The following is a 13,151-nucleotide window of genomic DNA, read 5'->3' as shown; positions in this document are numbered from 1 at the left end:
ACTTCAGAATTAATAAAACTCCTATAAAACTAAATTATTGACAAAATTTAAAATCTAGGCTAAAAACTTCAATATTAATATAAACCCTTATAAAATTGAATCATTGACAAAATTTAAAATCTAGGCTAAAAACTTCAACATTAATAAAAACCCTTTTAAAATTGAATCATTGACAAAATTTAAAATCTAGGCTAAAAACTTCAATATTAATATAAACCCTTATAAAATTGAATCATTGACAAAATTTAAAATCTAGGCTAAAAATTTCAATATTAATATAAACCCTTATAAAATTGAATCATTGACAAAATTTAAAATCTAGGCTAAAAACTTCAACATTAATAAAAACCCTTTTAAAATTGAATCATTGACAAAATTTAAAATCTAGGCTAAAAACTTCAATATTAATATAAACCCTTATAAAATTGAATCATTGACAAAATTTAAAATCTAGGCTAAAAATTTCAATATTAATATAAACCCTTATAAAATTGAATCATTGACAAAATTTAAAATCTAGGCTAAAAACTTCAACATTAATAAAAACCCTTTTAAAATTGAATCATTGACAAAATTTAAAATCTAGGCTGAAGATCATATACCACCTCACGTTCGAGGTGAGTTGAATATGATGCCTGAAAGTGTGCTGGAGTCTCCTCTGGAGGTTCTTAAGTAGAGACCAGGTGGCCGTCTTCTGGGAGTGCTTGGATTGTGTGTTCCTGGACTGGATGATTAGGAAACAACAACAACAACAACAACAACTCTTTATTGATTAGTCAATTTTGACCATATCAAAACATGTGAAACATACAAAACGTACACATCCATACATACAGTAAAACCATGTAAAACCATGTATAGATACAAAGCATCTATGGCTCTATGACACCTTCCATGTAAGAGCACCGTTGCCTGGAGAAGGCACAAAGCGCTCCTGCCTCTGCCACGGAGTCTCCCTGGGCAAGTTGTGTCTCCTCCCGTCACCCCGTTGCTCCATTCCTACAGATTGGCATCACCGAGGAGGCTTAGTCACCCAGACGTTGCAATCGGGGGGCCCAGACTTTGCAGCACATGTTGTTCCTGTCCTCGCACACCTCCGCACTGTTGGAGGCGCAAGCACCCCACGGCCTCTTGGGAGACCTCCTCGGGGGGCCGTTGCCGGCCTGGGTGCTTTGAAGATCAAAGGCCTCTTTTCTTTCTCTCTCTCTCAGGGGGAGCAGTTGGAAGAAACCTTCCTTGGAGGGTTTTGGATTGCACCTTCCAGCGTGCCTGTGCAAGCGTGCCTTCTTTGGCCTGCTTTCCAAATGGGAACGGAGCCAGCTAGGTTTCCTTGAGGAGCATCCTCCTCAATCCCTTCCTCTGCACCCCACGGTCCCTTTGGACACAAAGTGGGGGGCAACGGCCTGCTTTTCCTTCCAAAAACCCACACATTTTCCTCCTTCGTTCCTCTCCCAGGACTGAAATTACTAACATGCAAATTGCCTGCTTTGCATGGGACGCCGGCCAAATTTCCTAGGATGTCAAATGAAAGAGAGAGAGAGATACACACACTAAAGTTTTTTTTTAAAACCACCCAGGGGAAATAAAATTAAATAAATATCCCGCCTTACCCAGAGATGGGATGTTCAAAGGGGGTGCGGCCCAAACAGCAGCAGCAGCAGCAGCCCAGGTAATGTTCTCACCTGTCTCCATGTGGCAACCGGCACAGCCACGCCAAAGCCAGAGGTGCTAGCAGGGAAAACACAGAGAGAGAAAGAGATAGGAGAGAAGGAGAAGTGGCAGAAGGAAGATCTTCCTTGACGTAAGGGGCAGAGGGAAGCTGGCTGCCCCACGGGCCCCCACTTTGGACCAGGGCTGGCCGGGTTGTGGCAGATACTTTTCCTCCGGCAGGATGGTGAATTTGGACCCAGTCCACGCAGGTAAGGCCACGCTTACTTCTTCTTCTTGCTCACCTGTGGAAACTTTCTCTTTCTCTCTTCACCTTAGAAAAAGTTCCTCTAAGGCAGGGGTCCCCAAACTTTTTAAACTGGGGTCCAGTTCACAATCCCTCAGACTGTTGGAGGGCCGGACTATAGTTGGCCACAGAGCAATAATAATAATAATAATAATAATAATAATAATAATAATAATAATAATATGTCAAGCAAAGTGAAGAACCTGCTTTGATTGAAGTCAAAAATCAGAAACTCCTCAAAACACAGCAGACAAAAAACCAGTACAAGAAAACCGCACTACAAACTAGAGCTGACAGCTGGCACAACAAAACATTGCATGGACAGTTCCTTGACAAAATTGAAGGAAAAGCTGATAAGGAGAAGACCTGGCTCTGGCTCACGAATGGGACCCTGAAGAAGGAGACAGAAGGCCTGATCCTTGCAGCCCAGGAGCAAGACATCAGAACAAAGGCAATTAAGGCCAAGATTGAAAAATCAGCTGATGACCCAAAATGCAGACTGTGCAAGGAAACCGACGAAACCATTGATCATATCCTCAGCTGCTGTAAGAAAATCGCACAGACAGACTACAAACAGAGGCACAACTATGTGGCCCAAATGATTCATTGGAACTTATGCCTCAAGTACCACCTCCCAGCAGCAAAGAACTGGTGGGATCACAAACCTGCAAAAGTATTGGAGAATGAGCACGCAAAGATACTATGGGACTTCCGAATCCAGACTGACAAAGTTCTGGAACACAACACACCAGACATCACAGTTGTGGAAAAGAAAAAGGTTTGGATCATTGATGTCGCCATCCCAGGTGACAGTCGCATTGACGAAAAACAACAGGAAAAACTCAGCCGCTCTCAGGACCTCAAGATTGAACTTCAAAGACTCTGGCAGAAACCAGTACAGGTGGTCCCGGTGGTGATGGGCACATTGGGTGCCAAAAGATCTCAGCCAGCATTTGGAAACAATAGACATTGACAAAATTACAATCTGCCAGCTGCAAAAGGCCACCCTGCTGGGATCTGCACACATCATCCGAAAATACATCACACAGTCCTAGACGCTTGGGAAGTGTTCGACTTGTGATTTTGTGATATGAAATCCAGCATATCTATCTTGTTTGCTGTGTCATACAATAAAATAACAACAACAACAACAACAACAACAACAATAATCACACCATCCTAGACACTTGGGAAGTGTTCAACTTGTGATTTTGTGAAACGAAATCCAGCATATCTATCTTGTTTGCTGTGTCATAAAATAATAATAATAATAATAATAATAATAATAATAATAATAATAATAATAATAAAGAGGGTTGGAAGAGACCCCTTGGGCCATTGAGTCCAATCCCCTTCTGCTTTTGTGCACCAAAAGCACAAGCAAAGCACCCCTGACAGATGCCCACCCAGCCTCAATGTTAATAATGACAACAACAACAATTTGGGAAGGGTTTGAGTTGTGATTTTGTGATACGAAATCCAGCATGTCTATCTTGTTTGCTGTGTCATACAATAAAATAATAATAAAGAGGGTTGGAAGAGACCCCTTGTGCCATTTAGCCCGACCCCCTTCTGCCTTTGTGCCGTAGGGGCTGGATAAATGGCTTCGATGGGCCGCATGTGGCCCGCGGGCTGTAGTTTGGGGACCCCTGCTCTAAGGGTTCCTCTTAGACCTGTCAGCTGTCCCACTTTGACACATTCCTATCTGCTTTCATCTTTGAAGGCACACGTGGCTTGGAGAGAAAACAGCAAGTAGCAATGCAAAAAAAGAGAAGGATTTGGACAGGGCTCTGCAGCAAATTCTCATTCCCAATAGATAAGGCTGAGGAATGTTACAGGATCCCAAAGCTTCCATTTGCCAAAGCTCAGGAAGGGAGATTCCACCTGAACATTAGGAAGAACTTCCTCACTGTGAGAGCTGTTCAGCAGTGGAACTCTCTGCTGCGGAGTGTGGCAAGGCTTTTAAGCAGGGGCTGGATGGCCATCTGTCGGGGGTGCTTTGAATGAGATTTTCCTGCTTCTTAGCAGGGGGTTGGATTGGATGGCCCGTGAGGTCTCTTCCAACTCTTATCTTTCGGGTTGCTAGTTCAGCAACGAGCAGGGGCTATTTTTTTATTATTTTTAATTGTCAGGTGCTCACTCCGACACGGGCTGGCCTCGAACTCATGACCTCTTGGTCAGAGTGATTTAGTGCAGCTGGCTGCTCACCAGCCTGCGCCACAGCCCGGCCCCCATTATCTTTGCAAAAGTGCAGGTTTCATGCCTCAGCTCTGTCCAATATTCCTAACTTCAAACTACAGGAAAGGAGATTCCACCTGAACATTAGGAAGAACGTCCTCACTGTGAGAGCTGTTCAGCAGTGGAACTCTCTGCCCTGGAGTGTGGTTGAGGCTCCTTCTTTGGAGGCTTTTAAGCAGAGGCTGGATGCCCATCTGTCGGGAGTGCTTTGAATGAGATTTTCCTGCTTCTTAGCAGGGGGTTGGACTGGATGGCCCATGAGGTCTCTTCCAACTCTATGATTCTATGATCCAGTTTGCCTGGAATTTTGTGCCATTTGTCTTAGAGGATTTTTCTGTCACATCCATTTGTTGTCTTTCATCCCCGGTGGCACAGAGGGTTAAACCACTGAACTGCTGAACTTGCTGACCGAGAGGTCGGTGATTCAAATCCCGGGAGCGGGGTGAGCTCCTACTGTTAGCCCCAGCTTCTGACAACCTAATAACCATGCAAGTGTGAGTAGATCAATAGGTACCAATTCGGTGAGGAAGGTAACGGTGCTCCATGCCGGGCTGTGGCGCAGGCTGGTAAGTAGCCAGCTGCAACAAATCACTCTGACCAAGAGGTCATGAGTTCGAGGCCAGCTTGGAGCCTGCGTTTGTCTCTGTCTCTGTTCTATGTTAAGGCATTGAATGTTTGCCTTATATGTGTGCAATGTGATCCGCCCTGAGTCCCCTTCGTGGTGAGAAGGGCGGAATATAAATACTGCAAATAAATAAATAAATAAATAAATAACCTTGGAGGTGTCTATGGACAATGCCGGTTCTTCAACTTAGAAATGGAGATGAGCACCAACCCCAAATGTCGGATACGACTAGACTTAATGTCAGGGGGAAATCTTTACCTTTGTTTGAAGTATATATAACCCCTCGGGTTTCATATGGATGAATGGGACTGGGTACCTTTAATATGAGCTGGTCATTGACCGTAATAAAAGTTTACTTACTTACCTTTTCCTTAGCAATGCCAAAAGAAGGATTTGGAGAGGGCTCTGCAAGGAATTCTCATTCCCAATGGGATGAGGCCCTAGGATTAGGCTGAAGGATGTTACAGGATCCCAAAGCTTCCGTTTCCCAAAGCTCCAATTTGGAACTTTGTGCCGTTTGCCTTAGAGGACTTTTCTGCTCCATCCATTTGTTCTCTTGCATCCCAAGGGTTGGCACGCATTCGTAGTGATGGAGCTTTCTGCACATGCTCAAGCAAACTCTCTTCTTCTAAGGCTGAGTTCTGAGACGGATATATTATGGCTTTGTCTGAGTTTAGATAGATGTGAGAAGACACTAAAAAAATGCAAGGTCTTTAGCCTTCTCTGCCAAAATAATGCTGGTGCCTCACCAAACTACAGCTCTCAGGAGCCATGGCAGTTAAAGTGGGGTAAACCTGCATTAATTCTACAGTGAAGATGCACCCCGAGTCTAGCCGTTGCTTGAGTTTATTCAACCTTTCGTGCACAGATCCAGTTTGAGGAATGAGATGGTTATAAGTGCAAAAGAGCCTATCTCTGAATCAACGTCTTGTACCAAGCTGTCATCACGTCTCCACATAAGTCTTTCATGAATGCACACTTATATCTCAGCCATCAATTTATTTTCCTGCGCTTACAGATATTTTGCTACCCAAGGAAAGATTTCAAATATTCCGTTGGTGCGTACATGGATGTATCTATCTGGTGCCTTTTGTGTGGGATGGCTATGAGGCTCTGTCTTGGCACATTTGAAAGAATAGGCAGCTAATTTATTTCAGTCCTGAAGGACCGAAGTTCAGCAGCATGATATGAATTGAAAGGAGGCAGGCATATTTTCGCATTTTGCAAGGATAGAAGAGAGGCAGTGTTAGGCGGCATACAAAAATAAAATTATTATTATTATTACAACTCTGGAGACCAGGGTTCAAATCCCCACTTGGCCATGAAAACCAACTGGATAATCTTCAATGAGTCACATACTGTCATCCCTGGAAAACATTTAATGTCACCATAAGTTGGCAATGACTTGAAGGCACACGACAATAACAGTCTGTGTAATGAAGTACAAATTTTGATATACAGATGTTATGTTTAATTGTGTGTTTATGTTTTAAAAGGGTAGGTATTACAGTTATTGCATCTCAGCACTCAGAGGTTGGTTGCCATGGAGAAGTAGGCGGAGCCAACTGCCGTTTAGTTGAAGAAGTGCAGAGTTTTAAAAAAGAGGGTCAGTCTGTGCTCTGATGAGGCACAGGGAAGATTGATCCTAGGTTGATGGGATCAAGGAGACTCAATTGTTCATTTTGAGTCAGTTTAAAATAAGTTTGGTGACTTATTTAAGATAGTCTGTGTCCTGGTAAAGCACAGAGAATGTGTGATAGCATATCACTGGGGTGGCTGCAGTATAAAAGTAGCAGAGAAAAAAGTTTTAACTACTTTAAGTAAAAGAAGTGACACTTTAGAGAGTTGATTCATCTTATTCTAGAATTGTAACTGTTAATAAGAATACCTCTACATGAGAAACAACATTGTAACCACTAAGCTCTGTGCCTGAATAAACTTGTTATTGTTCTTCCAACATCTAAGCCTCTGTCGCATATATTATAAACCAAGTTACGCTACCATCTAAAGATAGAAGAAGAAAGAAGTAAAAGTAAAAGTTCTCCTCCCTGAGTCTTTGGTGGTTGCATCTTCCCAAATTGGTGGCAGTCGTTTTAGTTCTTAGATCTTTACAAATTTGGGGCAGCGGGTGGGATAAAAAGATTCCCCCCTTGCCTTAAAGAACCTCAGTCGTTCATAGGCCCCTTCACAGTCTGACATAACAGTTTGGCACAATCTTTAGTACCATGCCAAACTACAAATCCCAGGACACAGCCAGACAGTCGAAACGGAATCCATCATGCTATAATTGTATAGATGGTCCGATTTTCTTCCCTTTAGGGACATTTTGATTGCAATACACAAGAGAACTAGAAATGGAAGGCCATGATGACATCTGCAGGCTCCTTGTAAAATTCCCGGAACAAGGCAGGATGGTTGTGCAACGAGTGCCTCATTCAGAAGCATCCAGTCTTTCACGGGAAAAAAAGTTACACACAGCTGCATGTAAACAAGTGAGACTTGCTGTGTGTTACAGCATGGAATGCAACACAACAAGTGCCACTCTCTTGGCCAACCAAGCTATGGTTCAAGTCATCTTTCTGACTTACAATGCATCCAAGGACAGTTGGATGTTATATTGAGCATAGTTACTCCCAGACAAGATTGTCCCTATTTCTGCTGGATCTCTTACTTGAGTTCCATGGGAACTCTTTGATAAAAGGAGATGCTTCCTACTGCTTTGTACAATGTACAGTAAGGCCGTGAGACTCACCGCCACAAGATGTGCTGATGGCCACCAATCTTAAGCAGATAAGACAAATGTATGTCAATCAGGAGGTGGCAGTCATCGTGCCTCTGTGCCAGTCTTGTGCAACTGGGAAGCCTCCAGATGTGTGGCACTACAACCACAACCAACTACGTCACCTTGGGAACTATGGAACCTGTTAGTAATGTGGCCCCAAACACATAATTCCCATTACCCATGGCGAGCAAAGCCCTCAATGGTTGATGATGGGAGTTGTGGTCCAGTAACATCAAGGGCAGGGGTCCCCAAACTTTTTAAACTGGGGGCCAGTTCACGATCCCTCAGACCGTGGGAGAGCTGGACTATAGTTGGCCACTGAGCAATGATGATGATGATGATGATGATGATGATGATAATAAAGGGGCTTGGAAGTGACGCCTTGGGCCATTTTTCCATACCTCACAACCTCTGAAGATGCCTGCCATAGATGTGGGCGAAACGTCAGGAGAGAATACTTCTAGAACACGGCCATACAGCCCGGAAAACATACAACAACCTTGGGCCATTTAGTCCAACCCCCTTCTGCCTTTGGGCACCAAAAGCACAAGCAAAGCACCCCTGACAGATGGCCACCCAGCCTCAATGTTAATAATAATAATAATAATAATAATAATAATAATAATAATAATAATAATAAGGTTCGGAAGTGACGCCTTGGGCCATTTAGTCCAACCCCCTTCTGCCTTTGGGCACCAAAAGCACAAGCAAAGCACCCGTGACAGATGGCCACCCAGCCTCAATGTTAATAATAATAATAATAATAATAATAATAATAATAATAATAATAATAAGGTTTGGAAGTGATGCCTTGGGCCATTTAGTCCAACCCCCTTCTGCCTTTGTGCACCAAAAGCACAAGCAAAGCATCCCTGACAGATGGCCACCCAGCCTCAATGTTAATAATAATAATAATAATAATAATAATAATAATAACAACAACAACAACAACAACAACAACAACAACAATGGTTAGAAGAGACCCATTGGGCTATTTAGTCCAATCCCCTTCTGCCTTTGTGCCATGGGGGCCGGATAAATGGCTTTGATGGGCCGCATGTGGCCCGCGGGCCGTAGTTTGGGGACCCCTGATCTAGGTTCACACATCTCCTCTCTCTGTGCCAGAGGATATTCTCAGGTACATTTTCCCCTTTTGCTGGAGAAGCAAGAAGGAGTTGTGAAATTGCAACCAAAATGCTGCTTGTGCCATTGGATCAACAGAACATTGCAAAGGATTCCTTTATGGTAAAACTTCCTATCACTGAGCGCCCTTCCACCCAGCCATATAACCCAGAATATCAAGGTAGATAATTCACAATATCTGCTTTGAACTGGATTACCTGAGTCCGCACTGACACATAATCCAGTTCAATGTGGATTCTATGCAGCTATGTAGAAGGGGCCTGAGTGAAACTGTTTTTGAGTTTCAGCCTCCCACCGAGAAAAGCCGCTTGTTCAAAGAGTTGCTCTCTGCGATTATTTTGGTTCAGACGCAAGGCTTTTCGCAGTCCCGTCGAAGGAGCAAAGATGTGTGGGAAAGTTACGATGGGTGAAACTTGCTCTGTGTAGTCATGAAACTGCCTCGTCTGGCTTCGTTGTGCAAGACTTTGAGGGCTGGCGTTCATTCCGTATTGGTGTTAACTCTTGAAGATACCGGCATTGCCTTGGAAGATGTTTCCGTATTGTATTTAAGTTAGTGTTTTCATGAGAATTGATTATTGCATCCTCCAGTTTGGTAGGAATGATCCCACTTGCTCTTTTGCTGTTTCGCTTTCCCAGCTGCTTTTAAAATGTCCCAGTTTCTCCCTCTTCCTCCCACCTTAGTTTTCATCTTAGCTCAGCTGCTGAAAATTTAGTCCAAAGAGGATGAAATCTGTCCCTTCCCACGTTGTTTTAAACCGAACAGGTCAAATAGCTTTTAATTCTAATAGTATCTTATCATTACTTTAAAAGTACAGTTTTAAATTACTTAATCAAAAGCTTAATGTTCGCCTTTTTGTATGTTTTCACTTGTATTATATTTCTAAGCCCCCTTGATTCCCAAACTGGGTGAAAGGTGGGGTACAAACATAATGATGTTGACAAATGGTGGTGGTTTTAAGTTGTCTGTATATGTAGCCTGTAGCAATGTCAACTATAAAAAGTAGCCCTAGGATACTTTTTGTCAGATTTTAAAAACCTAATTTTCCTTTGAAAGGCTTCCCAACACTCTTGAGACTGGGAGGTATTTTGATATTATGGGGAGATATTTTAAACTCAAGTGAGAGAGTATTTTTTTCCCACCAGGACAATTTCTGAGTTACTTTCTGTGGGTTATTTTTGAGCCTGAAATGGTCCAAGGAAGGCCACAGATATACCGTATATACTCAAGTATAAGCCGACCCAAATATAAGCCGAGGCACCTAATTTTACCACAAAAAAACTGGGAAAACATTGACTCCAGTATAAGCCGAGGGTGGTAAATTTCAGAAATAAGAATAGATACCAAGAAAATTACATTGATTGAGGCATCGGTAGGTTAAATGTTTTTGAATATTTACATAAAGCTCAAATTTAAAATAAGACTATCCAACTCTGATCCAATCATTATTCTCATCTTCTTCAATGTCAATGTGCTTATGTATCCTTTTAATAACAATAGAGTAAAATAATACATGGAATCATAATAATAAATACAGGAAAATAATACATGTAATAATAAATAGAGTAAAATAATAAATACAACAACAACAACAACGACAACAATAAGATCAGTGAAATAATAAATGTAATAATAATAATAATAATAATAATAATAATAATAATAATAATAATAATAATCCAAACAAGGTTTGGATCATTGATGTTGCCATCCCAGGTGACAGTCGCATAGATGAAAAACAACAGGAAAAACTCAGCCGCTCTCAGGACCTCAAGATTGAACTTCAAAGACTCTGGCAGAAACCAGTACAGGTGGTCCCGGTGGTGATGGGCACACTGGGTGCTGTGCCAAAAGATCTCAGCCGGCATTTGGAAACAATAGACATTGACAAAATCACCATCTGCCAACTGCAAAAGGCCACCCTACTGGGATCTGCACACATCATCAGAAAATACATCACACAGTCCTAGACACTTGGGAAGTGTTCGACTTGTGGTTTTGCGAAACGAAATCCAGCATATCTATCTTGTTTGCTGTGCCATACAACATCGTTGTGTTGATAATAATGTAAAATGAATGTAATACAGTAGAGTCTCACTTATCCAAGTCTCGCTTATCCAAGCCTCTGGATTAGCCAAGCCATTTTTGTAGTCAATGTTTTCAATATATCATGATATTTTGGTGCTAAATTCGTAAATACAGTAATTACAACATAACATTACTGCATATTGAACTACTTTTTCTGTCAAATTTGTTGTATAACATGATGCTTTGGTGCTTAATTTGTAAAATCATAACCTAATTTGGTGTTTAATAGGCTTTTCCTTAATTCCTCCTTCTTATCCAAGAGATTTGCTTATCCAAGCTTCTGCCGGCCCATTTAGCTTGGATAAGTGAGACTCTACTGTAATACCAATAATAATAGAGAAAAATAACAAATGTACCATATATTCTCGAGTATAAGCTGACCCAAATATAAGCCAACCAGGACTTTCACCTGAGTATAAGCTGAGGGGGGCTTTTTCAGTCTTAAAAAAGGGGCTGAAAAACTAGGCTTATCTTCGAATATATAGTATACTTAAATAGCCCTCCTTAGAGCATTGGTGATCATAAGATGGGAGTGTGACTTTCAGAGGGTTCTCGGGGGTCGAATGCAGCCTTCTTACATCTACCTTTGGTACCTTTAGGCCATTCCAAATTCCTCTTGTTCCAACACTAAATTGGCTGCCATTCCTTTGGGATATAGCTTTGGTGCCAATGGTGTTTCCACCGTGTTAGGGATTCAAGGCATTTGGCTGGGGAATGGGCACGTGACAGGCCCTCTTACCGTCAATAATCTGTTTGATGTTCAGTCCAATTGGGTTGTATCTGGCAACCATTGCCGTTCTGCATTTTGCTTCCCTGTTTCGGAGCCAGGTGTCCCTGTGTGTATGCTCCAACCTGGGCTTCCCAAGGCTGGCTTTCTGATGGAAATGTTTCATCCAGGTGAAGCATTCAAATGTGCAAATTGTCCATATCCATCAAGTCCATGCAACTGTGAAATTTACACACTTCCCAACTATCCTTATTTGGAAGCGACGGATCCAATGAATCTTTTGTAATAACACCTTTTTCAGCTATTAATGCATAGTTTCCCAACATTTTCACTCTGCTGGGGTGTTGAACTTCAACTTCCAGAAGCTCAGTGGTCTGGGAAATAGGGTCTAAAAACAACGGAGGACCAAAGTTCCTGGTTTATTGCATCCCAGACTGGGTTTGTCCAGTAGAAATCTACTGTCGATCATCACGACTGACTGTAATGGCTTTTCTTCTTGCTGTGGTTTAATTTTGTTATTGCTGTATGATTCAGGGAGAGACAATACATTTGTAGCCAAGTTTTATAATAATAATAATAATAAACAATAATAATCATAATAATGGGCACACTGGGTGCCGTGTCAAAAGATCTCAGCCGGCACTTGGAAACAATAGACATTGACAAAATTACGATCTGTCAACTGCAAAAGGCCACCCTACTGGGATCTGCACGCATCATCCGAAAATACATCACCTTGGATCTGAGACCTTAAATAGATTGGGGACAGGTTGGGAAGTGTAGTACGATCTATAGAAATAAGGAACTGATTTCAGAGACATCCAAAATCTCATATCCAACGATACACAAAATAATATAATGGACAATAAATTAAAATACAAGCAGATAAAATCAGAACAATTAAAGGTGAACCAGCGGGGACAGGTTTCATAAACGGGTTTCCAACAGACCTCACAACCTCTGAGGATGCTTGCCATAGATGTGGGTGAAACGTCAGGAGGGAATGCTTCTGGAACATGGCCATACAGCCTGGAAAACTCACAACTACCCAGTGATTCCGGCCATGAAAGCCTTTGACAACACACTCATGTCCACTTGTGAGTGTTCGGAAGCACCATGGACAGGGACTTGTTATGGCATATTTATGGACTACCCTTGCCAGGGAAATATATTTGGCAGTTGACTTGATTAGATAATGTAGTTTTCTATAACAGTTCTAAAATGGTTTTGTAAATTTGAAAGTGTTTTAACTTGCCTTCTTGTTAATTTGGAATATAAAACATGTTATAGATGTGATATCGAAGGCTTTCATGGCTGGAATCACTGGGTTGCTGTGAGTTTTCCAGGATGTATAGTCATGTTCCAGAAGCATTCTCTCATGACGTTTCACCTACATCTATGGCAGACATCCTCAGAGGTTGTGAGATCTGTTGGAAACTAGGCAAGTGGGGTTTATATATCTGTGCAGTGTCCAGGGTAGGAGAAAGAACTCTTGTCTGCTTGAGGCAAGTGTGAATGTTTCAATTGGTTACTTGATTAGCATTAAATGGCCTTGCACCCTTAAAGGCTGACTGCCAGTTTGCCTCATTTCCAACA

The 13,151-nt window shown here is 42.0% G+C and overlaps 1 protein-coding gene across 1 annotated transcript in view; it reads left to right on the top strand.

The window, feature by feature from the left end:
* Positions 1-1,651: 1,651 nt before the first annotated feature.
* pou2f3 (POU class 2 homeobox 3) overlaps positions 1,652-13,151 on the top strand; it is a 112,972-nt gene continuing 101,472 nt past the window's right edge. The window contains exon 1 of the mRNA XM_062961165.1: positions 1,652-1,919. Within this exon, the coding sequence (XP_062817235.1) occupies positions 1,892-1,919 (28 nt within the window). The 5' untranslated portion in view covers positions 1,652-1,891. The remainder of the gene's footprint in view (positions 1,920-13,151) is intronic.

This window comes from Anolis carolinensis, unplaced genomic scaffold, assembly GCF_035594765.1.
Source record: "Anolis carolinensis isolate JA03-04 unplaced genomic scaffold, rAnoCar3.1.pri scaffold_8, whole genome shotgun sequence".
In the NCBI taxonomy this organism is placed as follows: Eukaryota; Metazoa; Chordata; class Lepidosauria; order Squamata; family Dactyloidae; genus Anolis; species Anolis carolinensis.
The sequence above is the reverse complement of the archived record's forward strand: the minus strand, read 5'-3'. Positions and strand labels throughout refer to the sequence as shown.